The sequence below is a fragment of the Myotis nattereri genome (genome assembly GCF_964212035.1).
Source record: "Myotis nattereri genome assembly, chromosome: 16".
NCBI classification, from domain to species: Eukaryota; Metazoa; Chordata; class Mammalia; order Chiroptera; family Vespertilionidae; genus Myotis; species Myotis nattereri.
The window spans coordinates 13933791-13949111 of record NC_138091.1 but is presented as its reverse complement, the minus strand read 5'-3'; the positions used below and the strand labels follow the sequence as shown (position 1 = coordinate 13949111).

At 54.0% G+C, this 15321-nt stretch overlaps 1 protein-coding gene across 3 annotated transcripts in view; it reads left to right on the top strand.

Moving 5' to 3' along the window:
* Window positions 1–4672: 4672 nt before the first annotated feature.
* SHISA6 (shisa family member 6) overlaps window positions 4673–15321 on the top strand; it is a gene marked incomplete at both ends in the record, with an annotated part of 285249 nt that continues 274600 nt past the window's right edge. For all 3 annotated transcript variants that reach the window (XM_081110688.1, XM_081110687.1, XM_081110686.1), the window contains one exon: window positions 4673–5313. In XM_081110688.1, coding sequence (XP_080966814.1) covers window positions 4673–5313 — 641 coding nt within the window. The remainder of the gene's footprint in view (window positions 5314–15321) is intronic.

Here is a 15321-nt window from a genome sequence, read left to right as displayed (position 1 = left end):
TCCATGAGTGGTTCCAAAATGATAGTTCCATCTTTCCATCTGCCATCTTCAGTGTATTAGTCAGGATGGGGTAGGATATGCTGCAATAACGGACCCCAATTCTAGTGGATTTATGATGAAAAAGTATATTTTTTCTCAGGCTACATGACCATAGTGGGGCATTATTTTTATTATCTGTGGGCTCTACTTACTGTCGTCACTTACAGTCTAACAAAGCCACTTCCATGTAGAACATTGCTGATCACTATGCCAGAAGAAAATGAGAGCTTTAAAGTGTCTTGAAGTTGCAATTAGATGCTCTGGTTCAGAAATAACACACATCATTTCTGCCCATGATTTGTCGACCAGTTGGTACTAAGTCACATTCCCCTCCTACTCACTAATGAACCCAGAATTGCAATTCTACTATATGTCTGGAAGGTAGAAATATTTAGTGAGAAGCACTAGTGACTATGAAACTGAATTTCAGTTGCAACTAACCACTGGTTTCTGTCATGGGCCCCACCCCCACCTCAAGTTCATAACAGCCAGAAAAACAACACTCAAAAAAGTAGAGGAATTATTACCACTGGTTTTAAGAGCAAGGAAAAATCTCCCAGAATCTCTCAATAGTACCCTCATTCTGTATTGGCCAGAACTGGATCACATGTCCATTTTTAACAGATCACTGGCAAGAGAAATAAGATTATTACGGTTGGCTTAGCCCAACTAGGATTTACTTTCTAGAGCCAAGGATGGGGTCACTTTCCCCCAAACCAAAGGGCTATCTAGGTGTTAAAAAAAGGATGCTTCTTCCCTGGAATGTTTGACCAGTTCAGACCCACAGAGGAAGGACACTTCCATACTGTCAACAATTCAGGTATTGAAACTAGAAGGAGAAAGTAGGGAAATGGATGTTGGTAAGCAACCAACCTGGACTACTACCAGGAGGGCTGGAAGTGTCAGTAAAGGGATTAAGAAGTAAAAATTGGCAGTTACAAAATAGTCATGGGGCTATGCAGTACAGCAGAGGGAATGTGGTCAATAATCTATATATATAAAAGCCTAAGTGATCTTCATGACTGGATGACCGGCCAGTAGCTATGATGTGCACTGACCACCAGGGGGCAGATGCTCAATTCAAGAGCTGCCCCCTGGTGGTCAGTGCGCTCCCAAGTCAACCACCCGCAGTCTGCGTGCCCCCCCTCGGCCCTCCACTCCTCGCCCGCTGCACCAATGGGTCCAATTGGGACTGGGTAATGGCCCAGATTGGCCCCGATAGCCGGCCAGGCCAAGGAACCCCACCCATGCATGAATTCATGCACCAGGCCTCTAGTATTGTAATAACTAGATATGGTGCCAGGTAAGTAGTAGACTTATCAGGGGGGTCACTTTGTAAGTTATGTAAATGTCTAACTACTGTGCCATACACCTGAAACGAATATAATATTGAATGTGAACTGTAATAGAAAAAAAATATAGTATACTACAGTCAGGGTTGGAATAAATAACCCCTAAGGTCCTATCCAACTCTATGACACTCTTAGTGGCTGTGAGTGTCCATTATGGGCACAGGGGCTCAGAACATATTTGTGGGTGGTGGCAGTCTGAGGAACCAAAGCAGTTTCCCTTACTCAGTGCCACTGCTCAGGTCTGATAGAGTCCCACACGAGGAAGACACGTTGGTACCCATTGTGAGGAAGCTCCCAGATATGGAGTGGGCAATTCTGGGATCACGAACAGAGGTGAAAGCTCTGGAAAGAGGACTGAAGGAACTGATTGACTTAAAGCCTGCCTATCGTATGATGGTAAAGAGAATGTTGTGATTCCCAAGGGCATTTGCTTTTATCTGCTCTCTTGAGCTTGAAACCCTTGTGCTGGACAGCTTCACTTAGAGCTCTTCCAGGCACTTCAACATGCCCATCCCTACTGCTGTCCTGAACCCGCTCTTTTGATTATGCTTGTCATTTGCACGATGGGCACCAACTAACTACCAGTAATTTACTTCATCCCTCTGTGGACTTTTACCTGGGATGTCAGAGCAGCGCCTCTCCCACCCAGTGTTCCCTCTTCCTGTTGACTTAGAGATCCAGCAGACATGTAAATCTGACACTGTCTTCTCCTTGACTAAAGCCCACCGGTAATTCCTGTAGAATAAATTCAAGTTCCTTGGCAGGGGATCAATGCCCTGCTGCCAGCTTTATTTGGAAGACTCCCTCAGAGTTTATGCTAATCCCCTGCTCACATAGCCTTGCAGCACCATGTCTTCCTGATTTTACTAATGATGTCCCCCTCTGCTACGAGTGTCCTTCCACTCTTGTTTGATGTACTAACTCTTCATCGTTTTCAAGGTTCTGCTCATCACCCTATCAAGAAAGCTGCCTTGGACTCCCCCTTCCCGCTCCAGGGCTAGGTGGGCACCTGTCATCTGTGCTCTCAGAGCACCCATGCCCACCTTTTCGTGGGAAATCACCATATTGTGGTGATCACCACAATATGGTGATCATTTGTTTATCTGTACCCTCCATGAAGAGAGGGATAGTCTTACTCATCCTTTCTGTCAGCATGCACCCCAGTGCCTGGTGGAGAGCAGGCACCAAATAAATGGTTCTAGAACAGGATCATTAAGAAAAGGGTGGCAGCTGAGAGGAAGTTGAGGGGATGGGAGGAGGAAGGGAATGGAGAGAGAGCAGCAAGTGGGGAGTTTGTGCACCTCTCATCCTCGGTTCAGTAGCTCCTTCTTGTGCCTTGGAATCTGTGTTCTCGCTGCAATGTATCCATTCTGCAGTTCCGAGGAGAGCCTGTCTTTCTCTCATGGGGGATCCTTGATTTGGGTCATGCATGAATGGGACCGAATAGACAGCCTTGGGGACAATCTCTACGCCCAGCACACTCTCACAACCTGCTCTCTGCCTTCCACCTAAGCCCTCTGGGCACAGGCACACAAGGCCAGGCCAGGCAGGCAGGATCCTGGCAGTGGCCACTGCTTTCTGTTCTCATTCCTCACCTCCTCCACCAAGGCATGCCAAAGAGGATGATTGTGGCTCCCTCTTAGGGTGGGTGGCCTCATGGCTTTGACAGTTACACCTGGGCCTCTTTCACAGATCAGATCAGCACCCATACCGAAACACCACCCTCTGCATCCCCTCACCCCCACCCCACCCCCACCCTGTCAGCTACAGAGAGGAATTTCAAAGCTCTTACAGGCTCAGACAGCATTTCTAACTGTGCCCTAAAGCTCTGGAAATAGTCCTGGAAGGAGGGAAATAGAGGTGTCACCCAGCGCTGGGGCTTTGTGCCTGTGTGCATGTTGGAGGCGGGGTGGGAAGCCCTGTGCCCCAGGGGAAGAGAGTGTAGTCCCTGCTCACGGGTAGCCCGATAACCTCATACAAGCCACTTGACCCCTGGTCTCAGTTTAGGAACCTGTAGCAATGGGCTTGACCTCATCTCTCTGCAGCCAGCGCCGCCACTAGAGAGAGGCAAAGGCTTGCAGAAACCCCAGCTCCAGCTCTGGTGGCGCACAGCCCGAGCCCGGGACCCGGTAGGATGGGACCGGCCGCCAGGGCTGGACCAGGCAAAGGCAGGGAAGGTTTAGTCCTCCGCCGGCCAGCGACAGAGGGTACACTCCCGTCCTACTCCCGGGCCCCTCTTTGCGCGCCTGGCCTGGCTCGCCTTGTTGATGAACGGGTGTCCTGAGCTTTGGTGACGCGGAGCTGCGAGTGCCGCGAGGGGGAAGAAGCAGAGAGGAACCCCCCCTCCCACCGGGCGCCCGGGCGTGTGAGCGTAGGCGGCGGGGAGCTGAGCGGCTGCCCCCCCTCCTCTCGCGGCGCTCCCGGGTGTGCGGGAGTGCGAGTGCGTGTGTCTCCTTCGCTCCTCTCGCACACGCTCCGCTCCGGCACCAGTGCGGGCGGCGAGCGGTGGCTCCCGACTCGCTCGCTCCTGCCGCTGCGCTCCCGCCGGGCCGCCGCCGCCTCTGCAGTCGCAGCAGGGCATGGTGAGTGAGGTCCGGCCGCCGCGCTCCCCGACCCCGCCGCCCGACCCCCGCGGCAGCCGGGTCCGTCCCGGGGAGCCCGCCTGCGGCGGGAACGCGCTGCGGGGCCGGCGGTCCAGGGCTCGGGCAGCGGCGCGACGCCCGGAGGGGCGACTCGGGCGGCTCGTGCGCCCTCCGTGGCCAGCGCGCCGGGCCCGTCTCGGGAGTGGGCTCGGAGCCCCTCCCGGCCCGGAGCCTCGCTCCTCGAGGGCTGCGCGCGCCCTCCGCTCTCCACCCGCCTCCCGGAGCACCGGCCGCTCCCCCCCTTGACCGGCTCCTTCTCTTGTCCCGCAGGACCCGCCCGGACGGGACCACGCTGCCCCCGCCTCCCGGAGCTGCGCTTCGGGTCCCGCCTGAGCCGAGCAGAGCCGCGCGCGGGGTGCCGCCGCCGGCGGGGGATGGGGCTGCCCGGGAGGCGCGCCGAGCCCGCAGGGGGAGCGCGGAGCCGGCGCGCAGCGTGAGAGCCAGCAGCCCGCGCCGGGCCGGTCCCTTCCGTGCGCACGGCGCGCCCCTGTCGCCTCTGCCGCCGCTCGCGCCCCGATGGCGCCATCGCCCCGGCGCCACTGACCGCCCCGCGCCGCCAGCCGGGCCCGCGCGGCCGCCCTCCGAGCCCGCCGGCCAGGGAGCGGCCTGAAGCTCCCGCGCCCGCCCGCCCGCCCCGCCATGGCGCCGCGGCGCCTCCTGCTGCTGCTGCTCCTCTCACCGGAGTTCCTGGACCTGCTGCCCGGCGCCCACGGCGCTCGCGGCCGCGCTGCCAACCGGACCCTGAGCGCCGGCGCCCCTGCCGTCGGGGGCCGGCGGCCCGGGGGCGCCCTGGCCCGGGGCGGCCGCGAGCTGAACGGCACCGCCCGGGCGTCCGGCGTCCCGGAGGCGGGGAGCCGGCGGGGACAGCCCGCGGCGGCGGCGGTGGCGGCGGCTGCCAGCGCGGCCGTCACCTACGAGACGTGCTGGGGCTACTACGACGTGAGCGGCCAGTACGACAAGGAGTTCGAGTGCAACAACAGCGAGAGCGGCTACCTGTACTGCTGCGGCACCTGCTACTACCGCTTCTGCTGCAAGAAGCGCCATGAGAAGCTGGACCAGCGCCAGTGCAACAACTACCAGAGCCCCGTGTGGGTGCAGACGCCCAGCACCAAGGTGGTGTCGCCGGGGCCCGAGAACAAGTACGACCCCGAGAAGGACAAGACCAACTTCACCGTCTACATCACCTGCGGGGTGATCGCCTTCGTCATCGTGGCCGGCGTCTTCGCCAAGGTCTCCTACGATAAGGCCCACCGCCCGCCGCGGGAGATGAACATCCACAGGTGAGAGCCTCTGGCAGCGGCCCGCCCCCAGGCTCCGGGAGCCTCACCCCTCTCCATACTCTTAACGCGCTTCCCTGGTCCCTTTCGATCTCAGCATCCCCGGGTCCCTCCTGACTCTAAAGTCACGTTCACCCTTGCTTCCTTGACATGCCATAAATCAACGCCTCTTGTGCTTGAGGCGGTCGGGGGATTTACAGAGTATAGTGAGGATTGGCGGGGTCCCTGAAGCTTGAGTGTAAGAATTTTACACATTCTGTCATCCTGGGTGAGGGTCCAGGGCGTAGTTTTTATGGCACTTCGGTGTAGGCTCTTAATACATTTGGTTTTCTGAGTCAAACTGGAGCATCATCCTCAGTAAAGGAAACTGACCAATGTTGGAACCTCACGGAAAAGAGTACCAAGTGACTTAGTGTAAACTGGATGGTGTGAGAGATGGGGGCGATATGTTGACCAAGGGCAGATGGTGTCTCCTCACCACAACCTGCCGAGTGGGCTGCTTATCTTTCCTGCTGAGCCTGGAGGACTTGTTCTTTTAAACCCTGTAGGCAGAACTCTGAGTTAACACTTCTTGCTGTGCTAAACCTGCTGGGCATCTTTCACTGCTGAAAATTGGGAGGCAGTGGGGGCAGCCTCCCACCAAAACGCATGCCAAGAGCTCAAAAGGTGGTTGGTAGTCCATGGTTTCACCCTGACTGCCTCCCACCCCACCTCCCCGCCTCCCAGTGAGCCCCCTGGGAAGTCAAAGCAGTCTCTTGTTGCTACTCTAGGAACAAAGCACCCAGGAGATATAAACTTCGTTTTGCTTCCAGTCCCCTCGCGATGATGAATGGCTGGACGTGGTTCACCAGAGTCCTCTCAGGGAACAAACCCTGCCCTGGGACAGGCCTCCATGTCTGGCACATGATGTGTGCACGGCCTTAGGAACCGGGACCACCTCTCCGGGACCACCTCTGCTTCTGAGTTTATCCATCAGGCAGCCACCCTGAGCCAGAGACCTGTTTGCTATTCTTTTGTCCTGAAAACCCTCTTCCCTCACTGCTGGGGACATTAATCACCTGTACCTTGATGAAGAGAGAGAGGCAGAGAGACATTTCTGAGCACCCCCCCCCCCCCACTTCCCTGTGGATGTTGAGAAAAAACGATGCTCCCTGGATTTGAGTCAAATCCTCAGAGTGTGGGTACTTCAATGCTGACGACTCGGGTGCTGGAATTAGGGCCCTTCCAGGAGCCCCGTTTATGACGCTTGCTCATCACTGAGAGGTGCCACTGCTCTCTGTTCCACTCCCATCTTATTTCTCAGGTAGTGAGACTGTGTCCATACTGGTCCCGGGAACTGATGGAGGAATTGTGACGGATGGTCTGTGGTCCGTGCAGGTTCTCAAATGCAGAAGGCAGGTGGGATGAACAGCAAAACAAGAACACTCCTCTGGGTCTTGTCGGAGGAAGAAATTCTTTCTGGACAGGGAAGGAAAGCAGAGAGGGATTTGCCTGTGGGCAAGCGCCTTCCTGAAGCAGGGGTATCTGGTCCTTATGGCTCCACCTCTGCTTCCAGCCCCAGAGGCTTGTCTCCTTTTAACCTCCTGTGGTCCTGGCTTCTGATCACACCTTCCACTCTGGCTGTGGCCTTTCGGTTGATTCCGTAAACCTTTGTTTGGGATTCTTTCTTCTCTGAGTCCTTGTTCTCTGCTCTTGTAGAGGGAGTTGCCCCCTGCCCTGCCCTTGCCACCTCCTGCTGAATGTACTCATCATCACCTAGAAGGGTACTGGTGGTGTTTGGAAGCTGGCGCTGGCCCTGGCCCTGGCCCGTGTTCTCCTGGCTTGTGGCCCTGGAGATGTCACTGGCCCCTCTTGGTGTTTTCTCCCCTCCCTGTTACCCTGATCTCCTCCCCTCCCCGAACCAGGGCACATGGTGTATGGCTCTGTGGTGATGCCACCGGGGGGCAGTTTCTCTCTGGAGTCAGGGCAGAGAGGTAACCATGGGAAAGGAGATGAATTTCAGCCCTCAGACCATTATGTAAATACGAGATGTTTCTCCCTCAGCTTCAACTCCTGATTTCATTCAGTTCACAGCACCTCTTCCAGCAGCTGCAGTCTCGCCTGGCAGTGCTTCGGAAACCATCGCACTGGTGCTTGTTGGGTAGGGGACAATGCCTGTCTGTGTTTGGAGGGGAACGGAGACAAAGCATGAGAGATCCATCTAGGACACCCCGTGAGTGACCTTGGGGGGGCTTATTTTTCAGTTTGGGGTAACTCAGGCACAGCAGCATCGCATCTTGACCTCTTCCCAGGTGTGTCAGGGTGAGTGTGCACACTTCAGGGAGCTGCTCACGGACTCCTGGGTGTGCATGGTACCACCGCTCCGCTCGCTTGGCTCACACTTCAGAGATCACCGTTTGCTATTTCAGGGAGTTTAATGTGCAGCATTCTTGTTGGGGAATTAGGTAGGGAAAAGGAGCATGTGAGGGAGATAGGTAAATATTTATCCCATGATGAGTGCTCCCCAGGGAGAAGGGGGAAGAAAGAAAGTCTGCTCTTCAGAGGGCAGTGGAGGAGGTGGGATGTGCATGTGCTTACATATTCCTTGAAATAGTTCAGCAAAGACATTTGCTTTCTGAAAAGGCAAGGAGCTCATCCTTTCATTCTGATGTGATTCTCTGAAGGTGGTAGCTGGGCAAACAGGGTGAGGAGGCTGGGTGAGGAGCCCCCAGATCAGCCGCCTGCTTCCTCCTGGGGTTTCCAGCCTGCCCATGCGCACGCGCACACACTCCCTAGGGCAGGGCTACCTCTCACCTCCCCAGTCCCTTCAGGGAAGAACAGATTTAAACTTTTCCAGAATTGACTAGGCGTTGCCATCCTGCTTCAGTGGGAGAAGTCGGTGTCTGTAGGAGAAGCTCTCAGCTCTCTTGTGATCCTGACAGATGAGCACAGTCGCACTGAGCCAGGAGGGGAAAGAGACAGAGGAACCCCGTGATCTGGACCGGGAGTGCCACACCTGGAGAAACGGGGGTGCCCACCTTTACCAATTGCAACCCCTTTTCCCACCAGGATCCCCACCTCACCTTCTTCTTTTCACCTGCCCCGGAGGCTCAAGCTGATGGGCCTCAGGCGTCCACTGGCTTTAATGCAGTGGTTCTCAACCTTCCTAATGCCGCGACCCTTTAATACAGTTCCTCATGTTGTGGTGACCCCCAATTTCATTGTTACAAATTGAACATAATGAAAGCATAGTGATTAATCACAAAAACAATATGTAATTATATATGTGTTTTCCGATGGTCTTAGGCGACCCCTGGAAAAGGGTCGTTCGACCCCCAAAGGGGTCGCGACCCACAGGTTGAGAACTGCTGCTTTAATGTTTCAGGAGCAGCTTCTGCAGTGCTTCCTGGGGGCTGTTCCATAAGGGGCTGTTGATGTTGTTGATGTTTCCCAGGGCCGGGGTTCTGCCCGGGAAATGCCGGAGGACACTGACTTCTTTTTGACATTAATTCCATACCCGCGTCTCACGTTTAAACCTGTTCCCTCCTCCAAAGGCTAATTAACAGACGGGTTGGGAAGCTATTAGGATGTGTTAGATGCTGTTGGTGAAGTCAGAGCTGCCCTGGGTGCTCCCACTGCCTGCTCTGTGATGGAGGGGACGGAGGAATTTGGGGGCGGGGGTGGAGACGTGCTCAGGGCTGTGGGAAGAACAACCTGAGGAAATGTTTTTAGGCAAAAGGAAAAGTATTTGGAAGTGACCCTTACAGACTGAAAGGGTCCTTCATCTTCGGGTTCCTCTGCTTATTTCTAGAGGAATCAAGGGAGCACTCCGTCCCACCTCTCTCCCCTCCAGGAATTAATTACACACCCAAAGCTCTGATTTTCCTCACAGACCACAGCACCACAGCACCATTTGCTGACTGATTTAGTGAGTTCTCTTCTCGGGTTCCTGGGCAATGAATTGTCAAATCACCCAAACACTCCATTTTTTGAAGCACTGTGGGCTCATTATAATGAATTGATCTTAACAGAGAGTCAACTTGTTTTTTTGCTTCAAATATAGCAATTGGAAGGAAAGAAAAAGAACATCTTGCCTTGGACTGAAGGCCTTAGTCTTGCATGATTTCCATTTTATCTTTGAGTAAAAAACAAGTACATGTCGGGGAAGCAGTGAGACTGTGGGATGCTTTAGGAAGGCTCGTGGAGGAGTGGGTAGGGAAGGACACCAGGAAGACAGAAAGTAGCAGAACCAGGAGCAGGAGGAAGGGGTCGGGTGAGAAGTGGGCGGTGCTGCTCAGGCCCCGAGCTCGGTTTCCCTCCGCCGCCTGCAGCCATGTGCATGTGTGTTCATGCAACAGATGCGCCGCGCTCACTGCTGTGGGCAAGATATGATTCCAACTGGAAAGTGGATGCTACCTTGGACACATGAGGCTTTAATTAGTAGGTCAGCCATGCAAATACTTTTCCAAAAATTCCTAGACTAGGCAATTCTCCCTGGTATGTTACTTGCTGTCTTTATGTCCTCCGCCACCGAACCCCAAGCCCAGAAGGCAAGCACATTTGCCCCTCTTTCCATGTGGGGGGCTCAGAACACATACATTTGAAGGACTCTGCTGCTAAGATACCAAGAGTTTACCCACAGTTGTAGGCTGGCCCAGCACAGGTAGAGGAAAAATCCAGTGCATTCTTTTCAATCTATTTTAATGAGAGGTCAGATTGACTGTGCAGTCGATTCATATCAATTGTGCAGGAAGCAGTGGTGAAGACAGCTGAAAAAGTGAGCTGATTGAAAGAGGTTAATTCACTGGCCCCAGCCAGACATGCCCATGGGTCCGGAAAAGAAGGGAATTGCACCAAAGGAAGCTTCATTCTTTAGTTTCACTGCGTGATTCCTCAGGGCCAGGCAGGATTGTTGCCTTTAGATCTGCACTCTGGCTCCTTTTCCATGGTTAGTGAGAATCTCCACCACTTGTTGGAACCAGCACCAGCTGAGGCTATTGGATGTCGCCATTCTCCCGGCACCCTCCCCCCCCCCCCCCCCCCCGCCCGCCGCCCTGCCCTCCCCGCCCCCCTCCTCCTTCTGGGTCGTGCATGGTCGACTTTTGAAATTGTGGTGAATTCAAGTGCATTCTGTCTTACAGTTGTTGTTATATCCCTCGACAGTACATATCTTGTGGAACCACACCATTGTGGTTTGAGGTCACTTGTGGATAAGAGGTCTGAGATGGGTGATGGGGTGGGGGACTCTGACAGACTATGTCAGGGACTAGGTTAAATTCATTTTTAAAATGCCTTCTGCTGGAATTGTTTCCCTCTTTTCTCCATCTTGGGAAACGAACCCATGATTTTTCCCCGAGTCACGTTTATGACCTCGCATTTTTAGCATCTTCTTTTGCAGACATTGCTGATAGGGAAGAGGGCTTGGTGGGAGGGCTGAGCAGCAAACCCTCGGAGGCTCTCAGGCCCTCAAGAGCAGGCTTATTTCAATCCCATTCAGGGCAGTTGCTAACCCTGTATATTATTGTTATTCTTCTTCTTATTATTATTGTTATTACTACTCTTCTCCTCCTCCTTCTTCTTTAGAAGTTAAAGCAGAATGTTCTGCAAAGGCAAAGGAGTATTCTGTCATCCATTACAGAATCATAGAATTTTTATTGCAGGCGAGTCATTTAACCTAACTCCCCCATTTTATAAGTGAGACAACTGAAGTCAGGGAGGTGGGGTTCAGGGCTGAGGTTTCCTAGCGAGTGGTGTGGGCACTGGTCTAGAGTCTAGGTGCCTGTGTCCTAGGCCAACGTTTCCTTCCTAGGTGCTCCACCTCATTCTGCCCAATGAGAACCTAGTCTGCTTTACTCTGCACACACATGTCTTAGTCATCACTGGATAACTTGCAGATTAGAGATGTGAGTGACAGCTGCGTTCCTTCTCTTTTTCCCCTACATTTTTTAGCCTTTTCTCGTTTAGTTTTCCCATTCACTAGAATCATTTCCGTTGATCTTCCCTGGTCCCTTCGCCGTTTCTCCACATATCTTTTTAAAAGGGCAGTACCTTGATCGAAGCATCAACCTTTAATAAGATCTGAGTAATGCAGACCATTGAAGGAGGAAGATACAGCGCAAGCCAGAGAGTTGTGAACCCGGGTGACGGGTCACTGAATCAAACTGTGGGCGGAAATCTTAATGAAAAACCGGGGCTGTGAATGCGTTCTCTCTCTCCCAGAGGTGGGCGAGGATGCCGAGACCTACCAACCCCTGACTTTCAGCTTTGTAGACACCAGACACCTCGAGGTGTGTGGGCCTGTGTGGGGGTGATCCAGGTTTGTCCTCCAGGATGGCTCCTGCATGTCCGGGACAGCTCTGTGAGTCACAGGAGCGCATGTGCCGTGCCAGTCCTGCCCTTTCTCAGCTCGGGGCCAGGACTGCATAGGTGACTACAGGTGAGGGGTCCAGAGAAGCTTCAGGCAGGACGGCTGATGGAGCTGGACATCTGGGTCCAGTCATTATGTGAACTTAATGCCGGTGGCATGCCTTTGGGGGCCTTTGCCTGCGGTGTGCCTGAGTCTTACTTTGAAAGAACCAAGACATAGGTTTCCTAATGTGCCGTCCTTTAAGCACTCACCTTGGGAGGAGGCACACTGGTTCTTTCCCGAACATGTTGCCACAGTTCCCTTCTTGGAAGTGCCTTCAGAGCCAGTGGCATGTCATTGTGACTCTGCTATGGCAGCATATTTGCTCTCAGGGTAGATTCAATGCGTGTAAGCAGCAACAAGTCATGGGGCTGAGGTCGATGAATAAAATAGCTGATCGGCTGGCTATTCATCAGAAGTAAGTGCCTCCAGTAATGAGACCCGCTCTCCTGGGAGCGGCGTCAGCTGCCGCCAAAGGCAGGTGCCCAGGAGGGGCGTCTGGTAAGGCAGCCCCACCGGCCAGGGCTCCGCTCTCCCCGATGACCACTTTGAGTGCCACTTCTCACATGGAGGGATAATTACTGACCTTAAGAAAATCAGCTTCATGCCGCCTTACTGTGTCAGGGCAGGCAGTGGGGAAACTGGGAGAGGGGAAAAGAAAGGAGACGAAGGTGCAGAACACAACTCAAAGGGTGGGGGCTAAAAAGAGAATCTCCCACAGTTCTGCTGGAGACAGTAGGCAGAGAGCTCAACTTAGATTCCTAATTTGATTCTGAGGGTAAAAGGATCCAATTTCTTGGGGACACATGTGGCCAGGCATGGGGCCAGAACCAGGTGGTCTCTGTGCCCTCTCTTCTGTCCACCTAAATGTCATCGCATCTGCATTTTGGCATTCAGATGAGGTCACCGCGTGGGCCAAACAGCCATCGATGGAGCAGAAATGTTGGCAAGCTCAGGAAGATGGGCTTCCCAGGGGTGCCTTGCCAGCAGATTCCTAATGTGCACCGACTGTGCCACCCCAGACCCTCCCCAAAGTTCATTCTTTTGACCAGAATGATCACGCCCAGCAGCACAGGTGGGGCCAGCTGAGTTTCAGGGCAGGTGACAGGGGCTCCAGGTGCAGCAGTTCTCATTCCTCTTTGCAGCTGGGAAAGCCACAGGCTGTGCGTGCGGGGCTGGGCACTGGCGTTGCTCCCACTGCATGGGCCGGGGCAGAGGCTCTGGCCCTGCTTGGTCCCTGAAGGGCACTCGTGGTCATGCTGGGAGGACCCAGTCCTGCTATGTGGCTGGGGAGCCCCTGGCCTCTGCTCAAGTGCCAGGAAGGGGGATCATCTCCCAGGACCTTACAGAACCTCAGCCCTCTGCAACTCCAGACAGCCAGCGGCAAGGAGGACCTGAGATCTCAGTTAGATGTGGCCTCAAGCCACATGCATAAAACAGTGAGGGAAATACTCGTAAGAGCTCCATCTCCAGGGCTTGCCCCCCACCCGGCTCCTGCTAAGCGCTGGACTGGTGGTGTCTCGCTGCACCCTTCCATCACCCTCTAAGTATAGGTGCTCATCTAACAGATGGGGAAATCAACTCGAAGAGGCTTAGTAACTTGTGAAAGGTCACACCTCAAGTACATTGCTGGGCTCTGTCTCCTTTGGGGGCCAGCAGGGCAGCTGGCTCTCATCCTCCCCGATGTAAATAGTCAGTGATACTCAGATTACTTGAGAAAGCAAAGACCCACCTGCTCATGCCCTGGGACAGGTTGTCACAGGAAGGGATGGGAAGATAAATGACCTTCTGATCAGGGTACTTCAGGGCTGGTGACCCTCACTTAACACTACATGCTGGGCATATGGAGCCCCAGGTGGTAAAAGGGCTCTTTTTCAAGAATAGATTATATTGGCTAAGATAGTGAAGGCAATTTAAAGAAAATGTAAAAACCTAAACCAGAATGAAAAAAACATAAACCCTTTCCCTTAATCAATAAAGAAAAATTTTTTTTTTTTAAAAAGAAAAAAACATAAACCCCTTTTACAGAATTGAAAGAACCCCGGGATGATTCTGCGTGAGACCGAGCTCCTGAGAGTGATGAGAGAAAAAGCGACCTGGGGGGAGAGGATGGACCTTGGGCCGTTCCCAGTTTTATTACGGAGATGCACAGCTCACAAACAGCCCCATTTATCACACTTCCCCTCCCTGCCCCATTTCTACCAGCCAGCACTGTGCACAAGACGCAGAATGCTGGCCAGCTCTCGTCTGCTCCCTGCTCCAGTTCTGTTCTTTCCTTCTTGATTCTCTTTGCCCTGCTTCCCGATTCCTTCTGTTTCTTGTGCCCTCGAGCCCTCTGTCCTGAAAGGTACGAGTAAAGGAAGGTGTCCTGGGAAACCCTTAGAGACCCGGTTTTACTCTCAAGCTCGGTCCTCAGGGTCCACGGTGGTGGGTGGTGGTGATGACCTTGGTGGTGGTCAGTGGCAGGGCTCAGACTGCCTGGCCTGCAGCTCCAGGGTGCTCATCCAGTTGCGGTGGGGGTTGGAACCGTGGCCTTGGCTCCCCAAGGGACATGGCATTCTTGAGCAGGGTTCCAGCCCCCACCCTGGCTCATTCCTACTCCTGGTTAGAGGACAGGAGAACCCTGGGTCCTCCTTGTGGAAGCCACAGTCCCCTTCTCAGAACTCATGGAGGCTGCATCCCGAGCAGGCTTGAGTGGCCCAGCCTTGGCCCTGCTCCCTGGTGGTTGGGAGGAGAGTCGCTGTTTTCTGCAGCTTCCCAAACACTCTATTTCTTGCTTTTTTGGCATTTGGTCTCGTGTACTGTTCCCATTAGCTCCGGCATTAAAGTCTCATTACTTAGGACATCTGTCCTCTAGACATATTCGTGGTTCCCTTAGCCAAATGTCCTCTTCTGGGAGGTCTGCTTCCCATCCGTAGTCACCTCTTCGCTCTTCCTTGGGTTTTGCTGCTGTAGCGAGGAGGGATCGGAACCCTGGGATGGTGGTGGCTGTTCCTTTTAAATGACTTCTAAGAGTGTGTTCCAGAGCCTTCTGAGGTCCTGGGAATGCAGACCCTTGCTGTGACCCCCTAGGCACTGGGCAGGGAGGGGGCTGAACCCCATAATAGCAAAGAAGTTGCCAGGAGAGCTTTTCTTCCCCCATCTTGGGGTCGGCCTCAGACCCCATCAGCAGGAACTCTGACGTCTGGCTGCTTTGCTGAGAGGGCAGGGTCACGTTAATCCACTTCCTCAACACAATGGCCTGAGGCCCAGCCTGAGCTCCCAGGACTCCCCATCCCAGCCTCCCTGTTGGACTAGCAGTTGACCCTCCCTGACTTATCACTGCGTCCTGAGCTGTTTGCCTGAACTTTCCCAGGAACGCTGTCCCATCAGCTTGGAAGGCTCTTGATGCTTTGGGAAATCAGACAGCGCTTCCGTTCTCAGATAATCAGCAGCCGGCTCTTACCCACCTCCGTGCCAGCCCCTCCTCCCCCACCCCAAGCATTTGCAAAGAGGATCTGTCACTTCTCTCTGTCTTTTAAGTCACATCATTAAAATGTTCCTTCTTGTTCCTTTCGGCATCTTTGTCCACCGTCGCTTCTTTCTCCATCTGTCCTTCTTTTGATTCCTGCTCACTCCTGTTGGGT